Source organism: Augochlora pura, chromosome 1 (assembly GCF_028453695.1).
Source record: "Augochlora pura isolate Apur16 chromosome 1, APUR_v2.2.1, whole genome shotgun sequence".
Lineage (NCBI taxonomy): Eukaryota > Metazoa > Arthropoda > Insecta > Hymenoptera > Halictidae > Augochlora > Augochlora pura.
The window spans coordinates 7894153-7918488 of NC_135772.1; the positions used below are offsets into that span (position 1 = coordinate 7894153).

General features: G+C 35.2%; 1 protein-coding gene across 1 annotated transcript in view; it reads right to left on the bottom strand.

The window, feature by feature from the left end:
- Nucleotides 1–24336, bottom strand: part of LOC144470565 (ras-GEF domain-containing family member 1B-like) — an 88203-nt gene that overhangs the window by 28639 nt on the left and 35228 nt on the right. The window contains exons 5-8 of the mRNA XM_078181874.1: nt 22796–23056; nt 2461–2577; nt 1210–1323; nt 421–564 (exon numbers count right to left, since the gene is read on the bottom strand). Of these exons, the coding sequence (XP_078038000.1) occupies nt 421–564; nt 1210–1323; nt 2461–2577; nt 22796–23056 (636 nt within the window). The remainder of the gene's footprint in view (nt 1–420; nt 565–1209; nt 1324–2460; nt 2578–22795; nt 23057–24336) is intronic.

Sequence of the window (24336 nt, forward strand, 5' to 3'; positions counted from 1 at the left end):
AAGACGGGGGAATAGATTTATCAGCTTTATCAGATTTATGGACAAGAAAAGTATAACTCGTAATACAGATTCAAGAATGTGTATAATTCTGACGCGACAAGAAGGCACCTGTGTGTTTACATTGTGACCCTCTTAGTAGCTACGGCAGTGAAGCGGTTGATAAGAGTGGGAATGTAAACCCAAAGCTGCCTTCTTGACGCGTGAAGACTATAGTTATTCACGCTATAAGCGACGACATAATTAATAAATTATACGTAAATATAGGATACAATACAGTGGAACATAAACAGAGTTACGTAATTAAGAATCATCGAAATCGAAGAGGTAGTATCTTTTCTACATTTTTACGAGTTTTTCGAATCAATGTTCAATTTCTTAATTTTATATTTTCAAGAATATTTAATTATTCATATCACTTACCGTTTTTTTCAGACGAGATATCGGCGACATGTTCAGGCCAGCGATAATAGCCATCAGGGAATTGAAATTGCCGATGTTGAAACATTCACGTGCCGTTTCGATCAAGTATTCCACCACGCGAACGCGTTGTTTCTTTTTTGCGTGCTACAAAATGGGATATATTGGTTTTAAAAGCTGTTGTATTTACTTTTGTTTTTTTATCAGCCATTGTTTCATATAGAAAAGCGTCCGTGCGCAGCTATCTTTTTTCATTAATAATTCGTTAACAAAGCTGTGGTTTTACATAATTACGGATCACCCTGTATATGTATAAGGACTGTAAAATGAAAGATTGTTTTGCCAATCTAGAAATGGATAGTTCGTAAACCAATCAGTCAAACTTGTCTTTAAAAAGAAATATAAACACATTTTTACCATAGGATGTTTCCCTCGATAAATCAATGTAGAGAATTTCTTTCCATACAAACAATAGATGGCAGCACTTATCGGCCACGGAATGACCAAACGAAATAAAATAAATTACTAATAATAAAGAGAATAAAATATTAATATTGATCTTTTTTTTATTTCATTATAATAAAAATTGTACTTTGCATTATTAATGGCACTGATATTTTTACAGCCACCTTAAGAAATCTGTATTCCTCTAAATTTAAAAATTAATTGACTTCCACTGATTGGCATCTGAACCGTTTGAATATATTTTTCTCTTGAAAAGTACAATGATCAATTCAAAAAATCTCGCTTGACGCGTTTTAAAAAATTCAAGATTCTCTTATTGCAATTTACCTTGCACACTTCGGTTGCTACGAAGTAGCTCAGTCTGTTAAACCATTGGACGTATGATTCGAGATTACGAGTTTTCTTCATGTCCTTGAATGATGTTTCCAAATGTGGAGATTCCTGTACAAATAATACAAAGATTGATCAAATATTTATGTAAGTTGCTTTTCAGCAGTTTCTGAATCTAATACGAATTTATTTTTAAAGACAAATATTTTCACACATTTTAGAATAAAATTGTGAATACGTTTCACAATTACATAAATCTTAAAAAAAGGTATTTTTATTGTAAAACTGAAATTGTCATTTACTTATGACGTGTATACAATACGTCGTTTGCAACTAAGAGATTGAAAGACAAATTTTTATGACAAATTTTTGTCTCATAATAATGTATTAAAAATGTTGCAGCTTAAATGTAAGATATTTTATTCGTTTTAATCGCTTACGATGACCATTTACTAAAATGAGAATTGTTTGTAATAATTCCAAGATATAGAAGCTACATAGATATTTCTTCCTTTAATTGTATTTTTTAGTTGAAAATAATGCAATAGTATTCTCAAAATCCATAAATTCTTTGAATACTTTCATTGTCTTGTATTTTATCTAGTAGATCTACAGGATGTCCCAACATTGTGTTACTTCTCTGAAATAAAGGGTTCCTGACATCATTTGAAGTATCTTTTTCCTTAGCACAAATGAAATACACGGTTTCGTTTACGAGATATTAACGAGAAAACACTGATCAATGGAAGGTGAGCTCGGCAGGCGCAAGCTGACCGAGTCAATGAGTGGAAATGTGCTTCGGCTGTCAATCATCAGCCAAACTCGTCTCCCATTGGTTACTGTTTTTTCGTTAATAATTTGTAAACGAAGCTGCATATAACATTTGCGCTAAGGGAAAAATTACTTTCAATGATCTCAGGAATCCTTCATTTTCCGAAAATAACATAATTTTGGAACTCTCTGTATAATTGCAAATATTTCTAAGATTAAACAAAATTAAAATACACGAACGATTACATTGGTAAAACTACTCGGTAAACACTACCGTGTTCATATCCAAAGGATTTCAACAATCCGCTCGCACTACATTTGAAAAAGTAAGACGAAAACAATTAAATTTGAAAGCTAGGTTCACTCTCTGTTCTCGTTTATGGATAACGAGTTCAGAGAGTTGGAATACAAGCGTAACAGAGTTCTAAAATTGAAGCGAACATTCTCGTAATGCAGTTACGCGAAGATAACACGCACCTTCGCAAAAGCTTGGACGAATTCTTCGGGGCCGATGTACGAGAGCCTCTCGAGTTCCACATGGGTCAATTGCTGTGCGAGAACTGTGGCGGAGGGACACAGCTCGGTGATGTCCACCTGAAAAACGACGTGACAGTTCTATTCGGTTAAAGTGTCGAAGTAAAGGGTCCACGGGAAATCGCGGGAAAAGGGTAGATGCGCTGGCTGGATCGGGAAGGAGAGGGTAGGACACGATGAAAGGGAAGAACGAGAGCGTCAACGAGAACCTCGATTCATGGGGAACGCAGAAAGACAGAAAGTGGAAACGGCAAACGTGCAGGGCGTCGCGACGCCCCTTCTTTTCCTTTCCAATTTCACGTTCTCGTGCTACGCCGAGCAAATTCCAGCCAGTTCTTATCTTCGCCAACCACAGTTTCGAAGTGGTTCTGGGGACATTCGATGCTCTCGGACACTACCGATAAAGATCTGCCGACTGCCGGTTATATACGGCGTCATTCCGGTGGCAGATTCCGCTGGATGCTAAACACACGCAGCGCGTCTTCCTTAATATCGCGCGTATACAGTGGGAAGTCTGTTCTTTAAAGGGCATAGCCGATTATTAAGATGGTCAAAACTGCCCTTAGAGGTTTTGCAATGAGTCATATACCATTCGATAGCTGACCAATAAAAACTCATCTGTACAGAATTTTAACCCTGTAACTTGTCCCTGAGGGTAGTTACAGGGTAAATTAAATTTCGCGGCTTTCCGGCATTTTTCCCCCCTTTAGCGGCTTTCTAAAATTTGTGAGTCACTTTCTAAAAAAGTGAGTTTATACGTCGTTATACGAGATGAATAAGGAAATTCAGACGAAATTTTAGAGTAAGTTTAGGTAGTAGAAAGGAGCGAGTGATGTGGAGCAACGCAATATCTTGATAAAGAAGTGAAGAACTCTAATTGAGTGTGTTGGAACAACTGCGTGGTATCTGTTACTGAAAATTATTTGATTTGGGTTTTAATGAGTCTAAAAAGTTTCTTTGTTCTGTCACAATGAAACGGAAGAAGCCTTTTTAAATTTTTCGAAGTTTAGAGTAAAGAGAATTACTTTTCCTTCTAGTAGCTTTCCAAAAATTGTAATTTTCCAAAAACAAATTCGCTTGTAAACATTTTGAAATATGAATGAAATAGACGAATATTGTATCAATGATGTGTTAAAGAGTGTGATCTTTTATGATGTGTAGTTAAATATGTTTGTCTGAATTGTCGCAAAACAGTTGAGAGTTATTTCTTATTATTAACACAGTAATGTATGTTTATTATTAAATAAAAATTTTATGTTTATTATTACATACGTACAGTAAAACTTAACATTTCACAACAATTTTATATTGTGTTTTACTTTTATTGTAATAGTTTCAGAAAACAATTTAATTTGAATATGGTGAATTTGTTTAGAAATGGGTTAATTTGATTTGGGAAAGATGGATATAATTTGCGAAAGTATGAATTTTGATTACAAAATCTGTACATTTTCCGTATGCTGGCCATTTAGAGAAAAGACATTCCTATTCAAGTATAAGTTGTACGGAATTAATCGAAGAGAGCGGTTCGAGAGATTGCTTGTTGAACACAAGAAGAAAAAGTTGAAGAATCGTCTTTGACGTGCAAAATGCGTCTTGATTATTGAGGCCGTAGCGCGAAGAAGCCGACGATGCTACGCGGCGGTTATTCATGCTGTTCGCGTAAACGACCGTACAGTCGCTGCGAACGAAGACAATAAGTCCGACAGTCATTTCAATTTGAATCGATTGCTTGACCCTTCGTAACCGTCTTCTTGTTGGATGGTACAATCTCCGGAAAATTTATATTCTCTCGCTCAACTTGTCTCTCACAATAACGGGGTGGAAAACGCGGCGCGGCAAACACTGACCTATATCACTGCGCGCTGCCGAATGAACGACGCTGAAAGAACGACGCGACCGTCATCTATCTCGCCTATTACTCAGGGTTTTATTGGTGACTGTTCTTTGTTTCTTATATTCTTTCTTTCGCTGAGGTTCTTGCTTTTTAACTAGTTCGACGTCATCGACGCGATAAGGGACCAGTGAATGCAAATCCGTACGATTGAATTAATTGAGATATGGCGATTAGAGCTTGCAATCAAACGAGATTTATACCTCTTTATACAGTTATAAGGTTTCTAATTTTTAAGATTTATACATAAATAATGCTTCCATTTCTTTAGAATCCGGTGCACCAGAAAGCTTAAATTCTGCCAATTTCAATACATTCATATGCAACAATTTATAGCTATAAATCCTATAAAGGACCTATGCGGGTCCTATAAAGGACCCGCAGTCAAATAAGTAGACATTCATATTTGAACTGTAGATGTAGAAGTAAAATGAAAATAATTAGCTTTTTCCGAATCAAATTGTACTGTAATACTATTTTTATTGAATTACAAAGAAGTTGAAACAAAAGTTTTGTTAATAATGTCAGAACCAATGAAAGAGTTATTTTTCATAGCTTTATTCACGTTGCGAGGAGGACTTACAATTAAATTAATTATAACGCTCGGCATTCAGTGGTGTAATTATTACTGCGCAGAAATTTTAACAATATTTTTTATGCCTCGTATTAAGAAATTATCAGCAGCTGCAAATGGCAATTAGCGTGGTTAGATTACTTAGAGATAATTGCTCCAGTTACCATAATTAGCCGGCTGTTACTCACGTTTCAACGAAATATATGAAAATTACCGTTAATTGCTGCTCACTGTAACAATCGAGCTAAAACAATGGTGAAAACTATTTTTTATTTAATTCTCTTTCTTAAAATGGCAATTATTGAACGAAATTAATATAATTTGCAGAAAAATTGCTGTTAATTTCAACAGTGGTAGCGCAATGCTTCGATAATTATGAACGTACGTAGTTCAATTTTATGAAATTAAAATTATATTATATATTGACTGACGACTGAAAGTGAAACGTGTATCATCAGTTGAACGTATTTTAATTTATATATCATTTACTTGAATGAATTCGATTTCACAATTATTTGACTGTTGCAGTGATATAAAAGTAATGACAATTATTATCCATTCCCTACAGTTATCGCAGAATTTGTTTGATACGGAAAATAAAACTTTCGAATTTCTATGAGACGAATATTTTGACAAAATTTCAAGAAATACTATAAAACAAAATACTATTGTTAGCATAAAATATTATTTATATAGGATACGATAAAAATGATTAGCAATTAATTGCTTTCTGAAGTTTTCTTTCCTTTAAACTGTCTACGTATATTGATACTTAAGTGTATTTTAACAGTAGCAGACTTACATTCTTTTTTAGAAAAACGTCAATAATGCTCGTTAATACTTGTCTAAATAAAATATCAATTAGAAATACATGTGTTGGGGGCCGGGAACACGCAGACGGCCCTGAGCCCAGTCGCTTGTCTTTGCCGGTGTGCATTTCTCTAGCTGCGCCTCGTGGCACCTGCGAACGCGTGCCTCGGCCACTCTTTCTGGGGAACCCTACCGGACCACCACGAACCCAACAACATGTATATAGTCCAATTTTCTTTTAGATAACTTTCTTGTTAATCAAATTCTTTTTTCTCAAGTATGTTATATTTAGATTGCGAATTTTTATGTTTTACGACATATGTAAGTTTGAGAAGTACAAAAGCGTATGTGTATTAATATAAATTTATTTAACATAACTTTGCTATTATATCTTTGCCTGAGAAGCTCATATATGGTGGAATATTACAATATCGTACATTAATACAATTGTACAGCACGAAAAATAAGTACTAGTACAAATTTTAGAACTTTGAACATAATTATTTATAATTGGTAAAAATAAGAACTTGAAGCTTTCCATAATTTTTCTATAAATGTTTTTAACTACTCATAATCAGCTGAGCTATGATTTTACTTCATCTAGAATCTAGAAGCGTGTATATTTGATCGAAACACGAATAAGGGGAAATACAATAGCTGGGTCCTAAGAAATATTTAAAATGTTATACGTATACTTATAGTTGGAGAGCTCGGGAAACCAGCTCCGGGCAGCGAATTTTTCGCTGAAATAATGCGGTTTAGACAGACACCGTGTTTCAAGGGCCGAATTTCGCTTGAAACATAATCTTGGAATAATGCAATTAACGCACGCGCGATTCGAAGGATTAAAACGTTCAAGCGCTGCAGAGAAATTTCATTGTAATAGTTCTTGCTTCCGCTGACTTATATTTTCCAGCTGCTAGTCAGCGACAATAACGGTGATTGTCTTTCGGTTCTGTTCCGTTTATACCACGGTTACCCGTCCTCCGTGAAATTAAGGATGCCTCGTCGAGTGTGGCTCAAGCGAATGAAAGAACTCGGTCGCTTCGACCATGTCGATGCGATGGCCGCATTTGAATAGCATCCGACGCCGGACGTTTCTATGAAACGTCATATCGTTTCCTTGACACGATAAAAGTAAGAACCGTAGGACTCGAAAAAGATCAGCGAGCCGCGTGATTCGGTTAGAAGTGAATCGCGTTTCTGCGGCCCCCGTTTCTTCGAATTAGATTGCTGATCGAATTATCAACGAACGGGGCCTCGGCCGATATGACAGCGCGGAAAGATTCTGACGTAGGTCGTCCACGACAGCATTGATTCGAACCACTTCGAGGAAACAGAGCGAGACGCGTTCAAACGAAAAACGCTTGATTTATGTGTAACTCCAGTTGTACGCTTTCTCAACTGATAAAAGGATTGCACTGCGCAAAATGTCTATATGTATTTCAAATATTAGGTGTATATAAAATTTGTGTACACGTGGTGTAGTTGTAACCGGGCCATGTTATAGCAACGTTTTCATATTATTGTTCGAAAATGATCTTTTTAACCTAGGAATAGCAACGTCAGATTTCTATACCTATCAAATGCGTTTGAAAGAGTGCAATATACATATGGTAAAAATAAAAGTAAGTATGTAGCATAAATTATATTAATTATTTGTGTGAATACAAGTATGAACATTTTTATAAAATGTATTCCTTCGTGAGTTAAATTGTTTAAACCAAAAGTGATTATTCATTGATATAATTATAATTATCCCAAACTATTTAAATGTAGTCAACGTTTTACTGCACCTTGCAATGATTGCAGATAATCCAATTATAACCAGGTTAGACGCTGCTGTATATGGTTCAGTGCAAAACAAGCTGCGACGTCTGTCTTCTATCGAAACTTTTTGTTACAATTTACACTAAACTTGAATCTTTACATTTCATTACTGTAAATGATATAATAAGATATAAATTAGTTGAATGTATAATATTAAGATGATTTAATGTTGATGGATTCGTTTGCATTAAAAAAAGCAACAATTATAATTGTTTGTTATATCGACTAAAATAGATATTGTTTGATGAACGATGATAAACGTGCTTATCGGCGTAGTGTTAAGACTGTGATAAACCCGTTCTACCGTTATCAGGACACACGCTATTATTGGCAGTCCTGACCGAGTTAGCCCGATCGAGTAGACTCGTACCGAGGAGTATTAACGGCTCCTCCACGATCATTTATCTTTCCTCTTTCGTCCAAAGCTCCCGGTCGAACAGGACAGTGACCGTTCAATCGGTCGATCAAGCCTTTATCCTACTGGTGAAAGCCGAGAAAACTACATCTTCCACAGCTGGCCACTCTGTGACCTCCGCGTGATCGCCAGGGTTTTGAGCAGTGATATATAGTCCCATCCATAAGGTACCCCCGGAAACTCGCACAGGTAAATGTGGTGCAAGAACAGTGCGGTTCTCGATCAATATGGTTTCGATAATTTTGAATGGATAGCGCCGGGCAAGAAATAGTGGAGCAGGTATGCAAACGTAATCATTAACGGAATGACCAAGGATCATTGAATATTTGAGCCGTTTATTTTGAAAGTGGCCTAGCTCCATTTGTCAATTTTTTCCGGTTGCCATTGTTACATGTACAACTTTATGTTATTTATTAGTAAAGCATTTCAGGTTGCTTATATTCCGAGCAAATACGATCATTCTTGACACATAAGTTTTCAGAGTTAGTTCAATAATTGAACCGTGTAGTTTGAAAGTGGCCTAACTCCATTTATACTTAAATCAAGATAAAGGCTATTTTAATTAATTAGTATTTAACAAGTTAACCTCAGTTTTTGGACAATTGCGTTAGTTGAATAACCAGTACGTTTAAGTTCACGTTTTACTTCAGATAGTGAAGAAGAAATAGCAAGTAATGATTTAAAAAAAAATCGAAAAAGAAACAGAATAATAGAACAATATTCGTCTTCCAAACTTTCTTTTTTCTTTTTATTTTTGTCCAAACTTTGTAAAATAATGTGAAAATTATAGATCACAAATTTTTAATATCAGGACATTCGTTTTTACCAAATGATAGAGATTTTGGCGTGGTAGAAATGTCATTAAAAAAAAAAATATACTGTTCGTTCCCCAAGATTATTACAAGATTATTAAAAAGTGTCGGAAAGGTAATAACTTTATTGTAAATGAAATGAGACAAAAAGATTTTGTATCAGCAAAATTATTAGAAGACGCAATTTTTAAAAGGGTAAAGAATTCTGATGGAGAATCAATAAACTGGTTAAAAATATGTTGCACGCGTTTTGTTAGAAATAAACAGTATACAATTTTCTTTAGGACATTAATGAATGAGAATGAAAATTTTAAAGTCCTAGATTTATTACCACGTCGGGGTAGACCAAGAAAGTTCGAAAATATTGTATCGACACTACTGTATAATAATATCAGATAAATTACAACAGCAAAATTCAATAGTATATTTTTAAATTCATTGAAACGCAGCTCCGTAAATATCTCGATTTGAAGATAAATGGAGTTAGGCTACTTTCAAAATAAACGGCTCATTTTGTCGACAACAACAGAATGTCGGTAAAGAGAAAATGTTTTTTACAAACTCTGGAATTATTACAAGAAAGAAAAATAGTACGTAGAGCTAATCTGTGCTGTCGTTAATTCAAGTCTTCGCTGGTCAGAGTAATCATACTGCAGCGTTTGTTTTATTATGGTTTTGTATTGCGAGCGTGTTAAATAATTTCTTGAACGAATATTGGACAATAGCATGTCATTCGAAAATTAATCAAATATTGCATGTGCGGTAAAGTGACGATTATTTTACATAAACAAATATAACTTTGTATTTGTTACTAAATTTTCAAGAACGCATGTTTCGTTAACAAATATTTATACTACAATGCTGTGGTCACATTTATGCAGGTTTGTACAGAATTTACAAGCTCCTTTTGCAGATCATATTCATCCTTTTGCAAATCAAATTCAGCAATTTGGAATTCAAACCTACTCTTTTACAAACCAAATTTACCATTCCGCGAATCAAACACGCTTTAAAACACATACATATGTACGGGGAACTACGCTTTCCTAAAAGTTGTACGAATTACGATAACCTGAAGGAATTGTGGTTAACTATTTTGTTAACTATTAACTATTATTCAGAAATTGAATTACGTGAGAGAAATGTATTAGCTTGCCATTCAAATCATGAACATTTAGTAGACGTAATCAATAACTGTGTTGCGACTGTTACTCCCCACAATTATTACATGAATATGTATATGAAATTACCTCCAGCAGCTGCAAGAGAAACATTATACAGATCAAACTATCCTCACGGACAAGTCACAGGGGTTGACATTTTGCACAAAAGTCTAGGGAGAGAAATTCGTAGAAAAATATATTGCCAAAACGGTGGATTTGGTTTGCAAACGGTGAATTTGATTTGCAAATAGGTGAGCTTAAATTGCGCTAGACAGTGAATTTGAATAAACAAAAGATAGATTTAATTTGCAAAAGTGTCAATTTTGACTGTAAAAGATTAATTTCATTTGCAACGGGAAGAATTTAATCTGCCAAAGGTGAATTTAATTGCAAAAGTATTAATTTAAACTACGAACAGTGAATTTAGTTTGCAAAGGGGTGAGTTTGATCTACAGAAGGTGAATTTAATTAACCAAAGGGTGCATGTGCAGAGCAAACTATATTGTGTTTGTCTATTAATAAACCACAGACTCCATCTTAACACAAGCACATTATACTAACGGATTGTTGTGAGCCTTGAACATGTTCAAGAGAATCGAGTAGCCGGCCGTTGCTGTTATCCATTTCTTGAATGCAAGCACTACATGACGGGTAAACATTCATTGTCAGTGTTGCGAGGTAAATGGAGAAAATTAATCAATGGGAAGAATATGTATTAGGAATTTTAACGGAGGACAGCCAATCGTCTGGGATCAACGATAATTTGATGTGCGAAAATAATGACATAGTTTCTCAGAACGGAGGATTCATAATTTCAATATTTCTCCATCGTTCCCTCCGAATATAATTATCGGTTTTCCATGAAACAAAAATCAGAGCGTTCAATACTACAGAAATTATAGGTAACGACAAGTAGAAAGATGAAAACTCTCCGAGTTCACAAGGATGTTATGAAGTATCCATAGAACAGATATAAAACATTTTCGAGTTAAAATTTTGTCCCTGTCATTTATTCGATTAAAACTTACTTTATAGCTATTGGCAAGAAAGCAATTTCGGGTTTTTAGTGTTACATAGAACTCAGTCTTTTTTATACAAAAAATGAACTTTAATCAGTCAAATATCTTCCATTCTGTTCGATGACCCTTTGCCATCTTTTTGTTAATTTCATAATCCTACGCTCATAGAATTTCTGGTCCTTAACAGCAAAAACCTCACCCAAGTGCGATTTGAAGTCATAGTTATTGCTGAAATTTTTACCATTTAAGAAGTTTTGTGAACTTCGAAGTAAATGATAATTCAATGGTGCAAGGTCGGGGCGGCTGTATGGGGGATGCAACATCACTTCCCAACCTAGCTCCACTAGTTTCGTACGTATTGTTAAAAATGTGTGAGGCCTCGCATTGTCGTCGTGGAACACGATTCCTTTGTGATTTGCCAATTCTGATCTTTTCTATTTGATTGCTTCCTCCAATTTCACAAGTTGTTGGCAATAAACATCTGAGTTGATCGTCCGGTTGTTTGGAAGCTCAAAATACACAACACCTTTGTAATCCCACCAAATTGATAGCATGATCTTTTTTCGATGCAACTCAGCTTTTGATATGGTTTGTCCTGGTTCATCGTGCTCAGATTATGATCTTTTCTCATTAACATTATTGTAGACGATCTACTTTTCATTGTCAGTGATAATTCGTTTCAAAAAAGGGTCGATTGCATTACGTTTGAAATGCGCATCACAAATATTGATTCGTTGTGTTAGGTGACTTTCTTTCAATTCGTGCCGAACTCAAATATCTGAGCTTAAAAAGTCCAAGACGTCTTATATGATTTGCAATTGTTTTGTGTGATACATTTAACTGTTTTGCAATCTCTCGCACAGTTATATGACGATTCGATTCAATTACTGCTTTTATTTTGTCATCATCAACTTCAGAAGGTCGATCTTTCGTTGATCTTCTTTCAATGAAAAATCTCCAAAAGGAAATTTTTTAAACCAATTCCGACACGTGCGTTCTGTTAAACAATCAACACCATAAAATTCAAAATCTCTTTCTGAACCTCGACCGCTTCCTTGCATTTATGAAAATAAAAAAAATGTAAAATTTGCCAAAAATGCTGCTTTTTGCACTCCATATTAAAACTGATCGTAAACTGACAGTTGTAAACAAAATTACATGGAATTTGTTTCTAAGGCAACCTAGAGGTATTGACTATCAAATCTCAAAAGAAAAAAATTCTAACATTGACAAAGAATAACGAAACAAACATAACGCTATCTACTGGTGAAAACTGATATTATTTTCTTGCCAACCCAATACATTGTGTCTAACTATTTGCATTGTGAAAAATACAAATATAGCAATGTATAAAATTCTAAAATACCTAATCACATCTTTTCTTCAGTGCGTAATGTAGTCAATAATAGAGAAAAGTCTGGAATGAAAACAAAATGAAAGAAATTAGGAGTATACGAAGGGAGGGGGGGGGGGCGGTGACGAGAGCCAAGTGCCATTGTTTGTTTATAACCAACCAGTCTCGAGTTCTTCGTTTTGTGGAAATAGGGGTTAACAGGAAGGGATTATTTCTGTCAATAAGGGAAACGCGTTTACCCTATTTCTGCGAGGACGTTAACCTGGGTGGGTTTGTTCTGTTTTTCGCTGTGTCATCTTTCCAGCCAGAGACAGGCTGTCATCGACAGCACAATATTTACGCCTAGCACTAAAACGACAGGGAGTAATAACAGTAATTAGACTCTACGAGATTACATGATATTAATAGTGACGCGTTATAATCATCTAACAGCAGGGATTAAATTAGATTCCGGGTTAATTAAATACAATAGCATGTAACGGAGTTAATATGGATTTTAACGTGTAATATCGTTATCAATTAAAATCCCGTTATCCGGCGTAACAGCATTAACGGGGACATTTAAATATGCCTGATAACGAGCCGTGGCTACGTAGCCAGGACCTTCGTCTTTTTTCTTTCTGTGATCTCGTTTTCGGTTATAATTAAACATAAAAAAGGTAACTGAAAGGCACGCTCCATGCGAAACGCGCGAAAACAATTTTTCGGCCGTTTCAACAATTCCAAGTTATTCCCATCACGCGTGTCCCGTAAAATATGGTCATTGTAGCTTATCTCGTCGACGAAATCTTTTGTTTCGGATCACTGTACCTATATCCTCTATACAAAAATGTGTTCCCGGCTAAGGGACGCTCCCAATTACAGTAGAAATACAATTGGTGCGTGTCCAAATAGACCCAGTTCTCTATTTACACGATAGATCGATGGCAGAAAAAAACTCGTGCACCCGAATGTCGTATACAAAATGACACAGAGAAACGGTGGAATAGTCAAAATATTCAAACCTAGTACAGACAGTTGGTTATTTAGAAACGAAATTAGGTATCTATTTTATATTTGAAATACTTATTTAAAATATAAATGGATGGAAATGGCGCTGGTAGCGCGCCGAAAGATCGTAAATCCGTGTGCCGAATTTCGCGGGGTCGTAAATCCCGTTTCGCTTGCTCGCGACGATACTCGGGGCTTTGACGAGGTTACGATGTAACGACGCCTAATTAAATTGGAACTCGACGAAGGAATAGTAACAAAACTTATATATTTTTAACTTGATCGTACAAAGTGTGCTCGAGGTATTCTATGCGAGAGACTGTTGTGTTATTCGATGTCTCCTTAGAGACATTGTTGTTCTACGATGTGTTCTTAGCGAGTGTCTTTTGTATTCTGCTGGTTCCGTCCCGTGTCGTGTATAACGTTGACTCTTATGATTTTTCTATTGGTTGTCTTAATATCTATATGGGGGTGAAAAAGGTCTCTAATTGGTGAATGGGTAGTGCAATTTGGTCGTCCAGTAGGGATGTGATTTGGAGAAACTGTGCTTAATTTATTGATTCGAAGGATGTGAAACGGTCTGGAAAAATGGTTTGTATATTTCACTGTCAATGGGTTCGTTCACAGAAGTCTCGAAGTGATGTCCGATAACACCCGATAATTTTGGGTCTAGTCGCGTCGCGTCGAGTGGTACGGCTATCGCAGGCGACTGTGGTTATCTCGTGTTTGGTCTTCTTGAGACCGAACAGCGCTGGATTAAAAGATTATAATATAATCGTGTACAAATCGGTTAGAAATTCGTTTTGTGAGCAATAAATTAATAAATATCCCCGGGGAAGTAATTTCGTGTTGTCATATAAAATTCATCATCGAAAGCCACTTAGTGATTCAAGTATTTATTTGCCTATAAAGTCGGGGTTTGGTTGGAAACGAACAATCCGCTCTGCGCATTCGAAATTAAATTAAAATATAAGATAAGCGAGTTTCGAAATGCAAGTTCCGTCCCAAATCAAATATTCTCCTCGTCTTTTTACCATCGTTTGACGTATAAATATATCCAACGCACGATGGTTAAACTCTAGCAATATCTCGGTAAATTCATAAAAAGTTTTTTTCGCTAAAGGTTTCAGATTTCAATTTCTTTTTTCACAGTACCGCAGCCATCGCGAAATTAGCTTTTGAAGTGCTGCAGCTTCTCAAACGCAATAACCGATCATGGCCGAGTGGCTAAATGTACGTTCGAAATTTTCTTTTCACGGGGAAAAGATTCACCACACGTTCCGTCGACTAACAGTCTGTTCTCGCTTTAATAAAAACCATTTAAATATTCAGGTTGGCCCTTTACTTTATGAAATCGTGTCACTCAAAATTTAATATAGAAAATAATATTGGAAATGTTGCCGAAAGTTCATATTATTATATTGTGTTTAGCATCTCGTTTTTGAACTAAAAAAAAATTTCAGAGACTTCGACATTTTCGGTGTAAGGAGGTAGCAATGAAATTATCATGATCTTTCTTCTATCCCTCGAGTGCAGCGTAGTTCGTGATAGAGGAAGAATTAGGAATTTACATATTTAAATTGTATTGCTTAAACAGGAGTTCATGTTAGTTTCCGCCTCAACCTTATTCACATGGAAGATAAGAAAGTGTATACTTATTAAAGTTCGTTTAATTAATATTTTGTAAATTCATTTTCCTTCTGCTGATATTGTTTAATACTAACTTCTCTTCTTATCGTGACTCCTGCTTTCTCTTTCTCTTTACTTATTCTGTCTTCGAAAAACGAGTTAATAATTAGCTACACTGTCTACATAAAAACAGTTAATAACTTATACGTGAATCATAAGAATTGTAATCCATAAAATAATACTTGTTGGCAAGTACTGCTCTAGTATACGACCTATAATGTAATAAGATGGCGCAACAAAATGTCAAACTTATTCAAGACGTCATCCGGTTGCGAATGGTCTCTAAGTCTCTTCATTTGATAATTTAAAATGAAAATGATACGTATGAACATATTTTGATTTTTAATTACGAGTATCTTTAATACAGTCTTTTAAGAAAAAGATAGCACACGCGTGCTATCTTTAATTTCTCGCGTTATAATTATGGTACAAGAAATGTGTCAATAATACAGAAAGACTACCTGCTACTAATATATAAACATAACTTTTATTGACTTTTCTTCAATGAATTCTCCTCCTCGTAAAAATAAAAATATCCAAATGAATACAGGCAAGATGATAGCACATTCGAAAAATATTCCATATTATATAAATTTAAAATAGACAAATATAAAAATGATATAACTGTACTTGTGTTTAATAATGTGTGGAAACTCCGTGGTTCTTAATTACTTCTATCATTCTTTTTAGTAAGGATTTGTACAGTACTTTAATTGAAGATTGTGATAAATTTTCCATTCCTCTTTAATACTGATTTTTAAGTCATTTAATCTTTCAAATTGTTTATCTTCTGCGTAGACAGCTCTTGATAATAATCCCCAACAATTCTCAATGATATTTCAGTTCGGGGAGCACGCCGGCCATTCCAAAACAGGAACTATCTCTTTTGAAAAATATTCATGAACAATTTTTGCCGTGTGTACGGCAGCATTATCTTGCTGGAACACAAAGGACCCGCAATGCATTGTGCATACTTATCAATTTGGTTCTTTATTAATCTTAAATAACTTGCACTATTTATTTCTCCTTGCATAAAATTAATATCCGTTTTTTCTTTGTAACCTATGCCGCCCCAAATCATTATTCCACCTCCTTTCATTTGTCGTCTAATCGTTAATTATCCTTTTCGAATAATATATGTCATGATAATAGTATGCACTATCATCTGGACCATCCAGACAAAACCGTTTTTCATCTGTAAAGATTATATTCCTCCAGGTTTTCCTCCAATGTATATGTTTCTTCGCAAATTCAAGGTGTGCTTCCTTATGCTTCTTTGTTAATCGTGCCTTGGCTTTTATTCTTGATCGGTTCATAATATTACTCATTTGCAGCACTGTTCGCTTGTCGATATCAAATAATAGTAAGCAATTATTCAATGTGTTTGAGAAAACTAATTCAAGGTCACCATCCAATGCGCTGGATCTCTAATAACAGAATCTCAAATTCCGTCTACGGTTCCTCTCTGCGCTTGGAACTTTTTTTACGGCAGTGAGGACGGTGGCAACGGAGAAAAGAAGAAGCATGGAAAAACGGCCGATAGCAGGAAGGGAAAGAGATTAAGGGCGTATTATTGGTCTCGTGAGTTACGTCTCGCTTCTTGAAAAAGTTCGAGCAAAGCTGTCGTCGCCGCACGTAGCGGGAACGAGTTCAAAAAGCGCTGCGAACTTTCACTTTAATAAGCCGGAACTCTCTAAGAGCTCGACTTGCCCGTTACCTTATCTCTCCTCCTTTTTTCCTTTGCCCCAAAATTTTTATTGTTTTCTGGCTAGCCGCATACTTCCTTAATTTCCGTTACAATGCCGTTCGCAAGTCATTGCCAAGGATGTGTGCACGTTTCGTATCTTTCAGAATTGCTCTCTGCTCTCTTACAAGATTTTTATTATAATATGTGTTGAGTCAATTGTATCCATAATCATGAAAGTGGTCTAAGTCAGGTTATGTTAGATTACGAGATATTTAATAAATTGCATTTGCATAAATTAAAATATATTTTTACATTATGCGATCTTTTTATTTAGAATTTTATTAGTCTTGATTAATGGAAATTTATTATGAATATGACATTTTGTGTGAATTTTATACGAAAATGTTGTTTTTAAAATTTAAATTGACTTAGACCATTTTCAAAATTAACTGAATGTCCTATAAATGACTTCAATGATTAAAGAACTATGAGTCTTATTTGAAACAATAACTTTAATGAAATAATTCATGACCATTTATTAATGATTATAAAAAAGTAATACATTTTTATCATTTCGAGTTTTTCAGACAACTTTCACAATTATGAGCACAATTGTTACTGACGGTTTTCGATAGCAGTGACTTAAACTCGCATCGAAGATGTCATAATTTTCTAACCGTCAACGTGGAGGTCAAAACACATAAAAATTTTGATTTAGTTGCGTCCCGTTGCTGTGGTTTAAATCAATTTTCATGACTAACATGAGTAGCAAATCCGATAGAGTTTTTGTACGGTATTTTTGTGGGTGTAGCGTTGCTGTAATTTTCGGTGAGTCTACATGAAATTCAGTTGCACGAGTTGAAAATGTATACTACACAATGATGTTTGACAAAAACGTCATCGATACCTGGTAGAACATGTTTGAAAATCTTAACTTTAACGAACACTAATTAGTTTTATTTTCAAATCATGTTCCCATGGGCTTCTATAAAATGCCCGGGGGTAATTACAAATACACCGTATTTGCGGGCGCTAAATAAATACATATAATAATTAAATAAAAGTGTATAAACAAATTAAAAATTAAGCATTGGCTAAGAATGTAAAAATAAATAAATATATATATAGAATCACACATAACCTTGACATCACGTTGAAAATATTTAAGCGACGAAGAAAGAAGTGGAATTTTAGCACAGAACTTAAGAATTTAGTACTCTATAAAATGTATCATTTTTGCGAATGTATTTTGAAATACCCCCGGGTATTCTTTGCAAGCCCGGGGGAACATTAATTGATAAATAAATTCGTAGTATCATTTTTGCGAAAGTTTAATCAAAATGTTATCAATTTGTCGTATCGCAGCTTTACAAAAGTAGGGCATGCTTCCACGAAATCTAATAACCGTTATGCAATACGATAAATATTGCAAAGCTATTGGACCGAATGTGTAAACGTATCAACGTTTGCACGAAGCAAGTAAACAATAGAACCAACAAGAATAATGTCGGGGCGAAAAATGGAGTTAATAATTTCCGCATTTGTGCCAATTGTAAATCTTTCAAATCGTTATTATTAATAAACATTAACAACATTTCTATATGTCCGGCTGTAAAAATTGTTTAAATTATTTTTTCTCTTATAGCCTTTATCGAATAAATTATGAAAATGGTATCGATCAATAGTGTCAATGATGCATAAACAATACAAAAAATAATGTTGATATTGATTGCACGTAAAACTACGATAGAATCACGTATTAGAAATGAATTATTTATTAATTTATGTTCATTGTGACTAACCCAACGGAGTTTCTTCGTCCTAGAAAGAAAGACGCTGAATGAACGTTATAATTGCATATGAATAAATTATGTGACGCGTTTTTTAAGGTAAATTGAAGTATGCTTTACAGTAGTCTGTGTTGAACGTATATGGCGGTCCGCCTTCTCTATCATTCGAGATCGAGGAAGTTGTGTTCACATTAATTTTTCCATGAATACGAAATAAACGAGCGGCAAAGTAACCGCATTATATTTGTCTTAAAAGTTTTCATTGAATCAAGATGGCGGATTCCATCCCATTCCAGAATGCTTCTATCATCTCCTTTCAGACCTGTGAATCTTTCGACACGGTACTTTCTTAATCAATCAAGACACTAGCGTAGTACCGAGATTGTGATTGTCAACAGTTTAATTTTGCCATTGTAAACAAATAGAACAAAATTATAAACGAACAGAAATAATCTATTTAGATGCAGGTACAAGTGGGCTTTAATATTTCTTTCAGAAAAACCGCCTTTAACAATTTTCCGTTTCGGTCTAACTTCGAGCAGGAAGTTATTTATTATGCCGTAGTAAATTAATCTTCCTTTGATCATAAAGAACGTCGCTATTATTCATTCACCTCGGATGAAATATCCGTTTAACGCTGTGTCATCCGGGAGATAAAAGATCTTCCGTGGTTAAAAAACAATCTTTCTTGCCACTGACAACTAATAAGTCTCCCACGAAAAATTGGCAAAGTTCAAGAGTTCGTCCACCTTCCGAACGAGCTGTTTGATATCGCCTTGTGTAATTATGATTTCGTTTCAGTACATCTTATTTCTCAGAAGTTTCCTTGCTTCTATCGAAGCTAATACAAAGTGTGGCATATTACTGTCGCCACAATTAAGTAATCCGACAAAAAATATTTCGATTGAAAATTAATCAGTCCTTAATCGGCTGCACTAAGCCTATCAAATACTAAAATTAATTGACATGTGAGACTTTAACTTTATTTAATCTTTACTTTCACTGTAATGTACACTCGACTATTTTCTACGAAAGTGTCTGCACAATTTCAACAATTTTTAAATGAAAAATGTGACATCTTTCATTGTGGTCGCCATGGTAGTATTATTGTAACATAAAGTTTTATAAACGTTTTGTTCGTAAATTATATTCGTCAATTTACCATTCCCCATTGTTCGTCATTGAAAGATTAATTGATCAGTGATTAAGTCTTCCGCATTGTTAAACAAAATTTCAGGGACCTAAGAAGCGACACTCCAGACGAGAATTTCCCCCTTACCGAAATCCAGTGTCCATTAGCCCCAGTTCATATAGGTCTCGAGCCTCAGGGGACTAAGTTTACGAGTTCACCGTGTTCCGTCCAGCGCGTGTGTTTTATGGTAGCGCTATCGTTTCCGTCTCGTGTAGCTCCGTCATAATTGATTGGGGATACGGCGCTGTCTGAAGAGAATAAAGACGTTCGCTACCTGTTCGATTGCTACGGTATCGAAAATGGATGGGTCCGGTTACCGAAAGCCAGTCCCGCTCGGAACTATTCCAACGAAACAATCGGGCTACGTGTGGCAATTCCTCCGGCCACACGATCATCGACGGAGCTTGTAGCAGACCACGGTCACGCAATTCCGTCCTGATTAGCCGCGCCCGTTGCGCCGGCATATTTAACCAACTAATGCAGTTGCAAATTAGCTATTAGTAGGTGTTACACGCGGCGGCAGATAGGCGCAGGGTAATCAAATTAAACCGAATAGTTACTGTCTCCCGTGCCACGAAACTACGTAACCCTGTTAGCTTAACTGCACAAAGTGAATGCGTCCGAATTCGTGAATCCGTGTGCGACCGTGTACTCCGTCGACGTCCCATACGAGACACAACGTGTATAAACAGGATCATGCGTGGCTGGATGCTGCGTGAATACGTCGCGAATGTGTTCTCTCTAACCACAAGTTCTCACAACTTCATTGTCACTAGACGAGAATCGAAGGATTTCCAGATGTTTCGCAGTGTTTGATTCGCAGAACCGAAGTTAAAAAGTCAAAGTGTAAGATCTGAAGAACCTCGCCTCGCGAAATGTTAACACTTTAACTGTTACGCCAGTCGAAATTATATCGAAGTAAAATTGAAAATTTAAATTGCGTGACATCGATTATTTTTGCATTGTTCTTACGTTTTGTGAATCCTAATAAAATTAGTATAATATGATAGATTAACGTGTCAAGTTACTTTTAAATTCTGAGCATACGATTAATTCTGTCACTGGATGGCGCGATGGTCGACATATAGTTTACAAAACTACCCACAGTTTTTCCGAGTATACTAATTTCTAGTTTACATTTAAACTTTTAGTTTCATTCATGATATCTTTTATGAGAATAATAGTATAATTTTCGTTCGTAATTTTTCGTACAAGATGCTCATCAAGTTTAAAAAGACTTTTAAAAATGACAGCAGAAAACCGCCCTATCCTTTGCATACTACTTTTATGCACATCAGAAATTAAATTAAAATCACTTTTATTAGTTTGGTTTTGTTCGAAATGAAAATATTAATTGAAATCATTATTGAGACGCACAGTGTTTGATTCTATAGGGACAAAATTAATAAGCGATCCAGAATCCCTAATTTTTAATTCTTCGTACGCTTGGTAAATAACAGTATCAAGTAAAATCCATTTAAAAACAGATGTATAACACCTTCTTTAATCAAATATGCAATTTCCATTATGTTTAATTATCTCTCAGAAAAAAAGTACCACAAACGTAACACTATAGTTCAAAACCTAAGTGAACACCCAGTGAATTAGTACAGAAGTAAATCAACATTGGAGGTACATTATCGTCTGTGTTGAATGATAATATTGATCGTCATAGCGTTTATACAATTTTAGAAACTAATCCAGTTAACGGTTTTACGAGATATCCGTTCAAACGTTATCAGAATTCCTGCCTCACAATATTGATACAATTAAGGCGAACAGTTTGAAAATATCATTTGATATTGTTCGAAGCAATCGAAAACTCGTTTCATGCAAACTTCTCCATGGTAGAGCGACTTCGTGTCGCGGAACACCTTATGCAAACATTTACTCATACATATGCAAATGGCAGAAAGTGTGTTCGTATCGATACAAGTATAGAGGGCACGGTCGAGTCATTTAACCGAGAAACAAGGGTCTGATGTTACAAGGCCGGAATTGGTACACGAAATAAACGGAACCGGAGCCGGGAGAATATCGTAGACAGAATATTATCGGTTCATTATACCGCAACTTCGCGAAGGTGTGGCACATTTACAGTAAACCGAATAACCACTCTGCATTTCGATAAATATTACTAAGCTATCGGACGGCGGGCACAAACGAATCAATATTGCTCGTGTGAAGCAAAGGAATCATAGGGCTAAAGAGGATGACACGTGTATAAAAGATGAACGTCTCGAAACCTAGAGGTAACTATAACGAAGCATTTTTATCTTATGGAAAAACTGAAACATTGCATGAATTAAAGAAGTTTAAGGATATGGATTCCAACAACTTATCAAAATTATTAAATAAAGAAACCAATCTCTGTTCTGCTCGTATTTCCTCCAATTAAGAGAGAGAAGTTTTATTTTGTGTAAAAATTTTATACAAAAAATTACGGAAAACTGTTATAGACAATAATATTATAAAGGCAGCATAGAGATAGCAAGATAAAAATAGCAAAATTTAAAGAGGGTATTTTAGTCATTGAACATATCTCTAATATCTTTAAAATCACTCCATATCTTTAAATGATTCTAGTTATTCCATTTTTAAAAAATTATAACGTTAGAAAGGGTGCCCACATATATTTATCCTCCGCTGTAGGGGATACGCATCCACAATGATGCAGCGCAGGTCTCTCCAAATTGGACAATATGTTTAACCACGATTATCTTCCAGTTATAAACAAAGCGCAAACTTACCGGAGGATAGCATAATAGCGTATGTGTCTAACGTCGATAAGTGAATATAAAGAGCGGTGTCATGAAAGTGAGTTTGGAGGATGTTTAATCCACTATGGTCTTATGCCAAGTTTGGCTCGACATTTACTTTAGAATATATTGCTATGATTAAAAAATCAAAGCTCCATTCTGAAAACGCGATGGAATTCTACTAGGTTATACGCTATCACCACATTCTGAAATAGAAGGGAGGAAGGGGTTGTTGACTGGAAAGGGTTCGATTAAACTAGGATGACAATTGTAAGAAATGTTTATAAAATCTATACGAACCTGCGTAAGTTGTTCTATCGAAGCCTCGGTTGCAAGCCTGGCCAGACCTTCCTCGTACCTCTCCAAGGCCGTCAGTTTGAGCAGCAAGTTTTGCAGCAGCGCCGAAACTTCCTGTCTGGCCGCAGCGTCGACCGCAGCGACCTTCTGCGTGATGGATCTGACGTGGCCCATCACCCTTTCGTCCCGGAAATCGTACGGAAATGTTTCTGTCCATTCGGCGAGCAACTGCACCAGTCGTGGAACGAAACGTTGCAGGCGTTCCTGGAACAGATCAGTTTAACTCTTTCTCTTTCTTTGCTTTTTCACCAGTTCGTTGTCGTCATTTCTTTCGCATCGCAATTCAAACTACGGGAACTAGAGGACTGAAGGGATCGACCCTATAAAGTAAGTTTAATTTCATATGCATGAAATACAAAAGTAATACAGTATTAGAATATTATAATTTGAAGAAATGAGCCGTTTATTTTGAAAGTAGCCTAACTCCATTTATCTTCAAATTGAGATATTTAAAGGTCTGCGTTTCAATGAATTTTAAAATATACGTATAGGATACTAATGAGTCATACTGCTTAAGTGTATCTAAGGGTGTTTAATTTGTAGTTCCTATTAAAATAATGACAATTATTAAGTGAATAATATGCGTTTTCTTATCAAGAATGGAGTTAGGCCACTTTCAAAATTAACATCCAGATCAATTATAAAATTTGAAGGTGCCCAAGTCCATTCCACATAATTTAAGATGCTTCAAATTAAAAAAAACAATACTTAGTTTATTTTACATATCTTTAAAACACTTCGGAAACTTAATTTATGCGATTCAAAACATCTTTTTAAAATAACGTACAAAACATAAAAAAGATTTTATTACAAAACAATTTACTACTCATCTACATGTTGTGTGTGTGAAAGGGATTTGAAGAAATCATGATGTTCCGGTGGCATATATCGTAATAGGTCAATTATGTTTTTGAATTTTGTTGTTGTAATTTGTCTGATATTATTATACAGTGGTGTCGATACAATATTTTCGAACTTTCTTGGTCTATCCCGACGTGGTAATAAATCTAGAACTTTAAAATTTTCATTCTCATTCATTGATGTTTTAAAGAAAATTTTATACGGTTTATTTCTAACAAAACGCATCCAACATAGTTTTAACCAGTTTATTAATTCTCCATCAGAATTCTTTACCCTTTTGAAAATTGCGTCTTCTAATCATTCTGTTGATAAAAAATCTTCTTGTCTCATTTCATTTGCAATAAAGTTATTACCTTTCCGACACTTTTTAATAATCTTGGGGATCGAACAGTAAATTATTTTTTTTTTAATAACATTTCTACCACGCCAAACTTTCTATCTTTTGGTAAAAACGAATGTCCTGATATTAAAAATTTGTGTTCTATGATTTCCACATTATTTTCCAAAGTTTGGACAATTTTTAACCACATTAGAGTTACTTTAATGTTTCTATTTTGGTGGCGCACATGTCACTGTAAGCTATAATGTGTCTTCCACTTCTTAAATTTTTAACATGTTTTAGG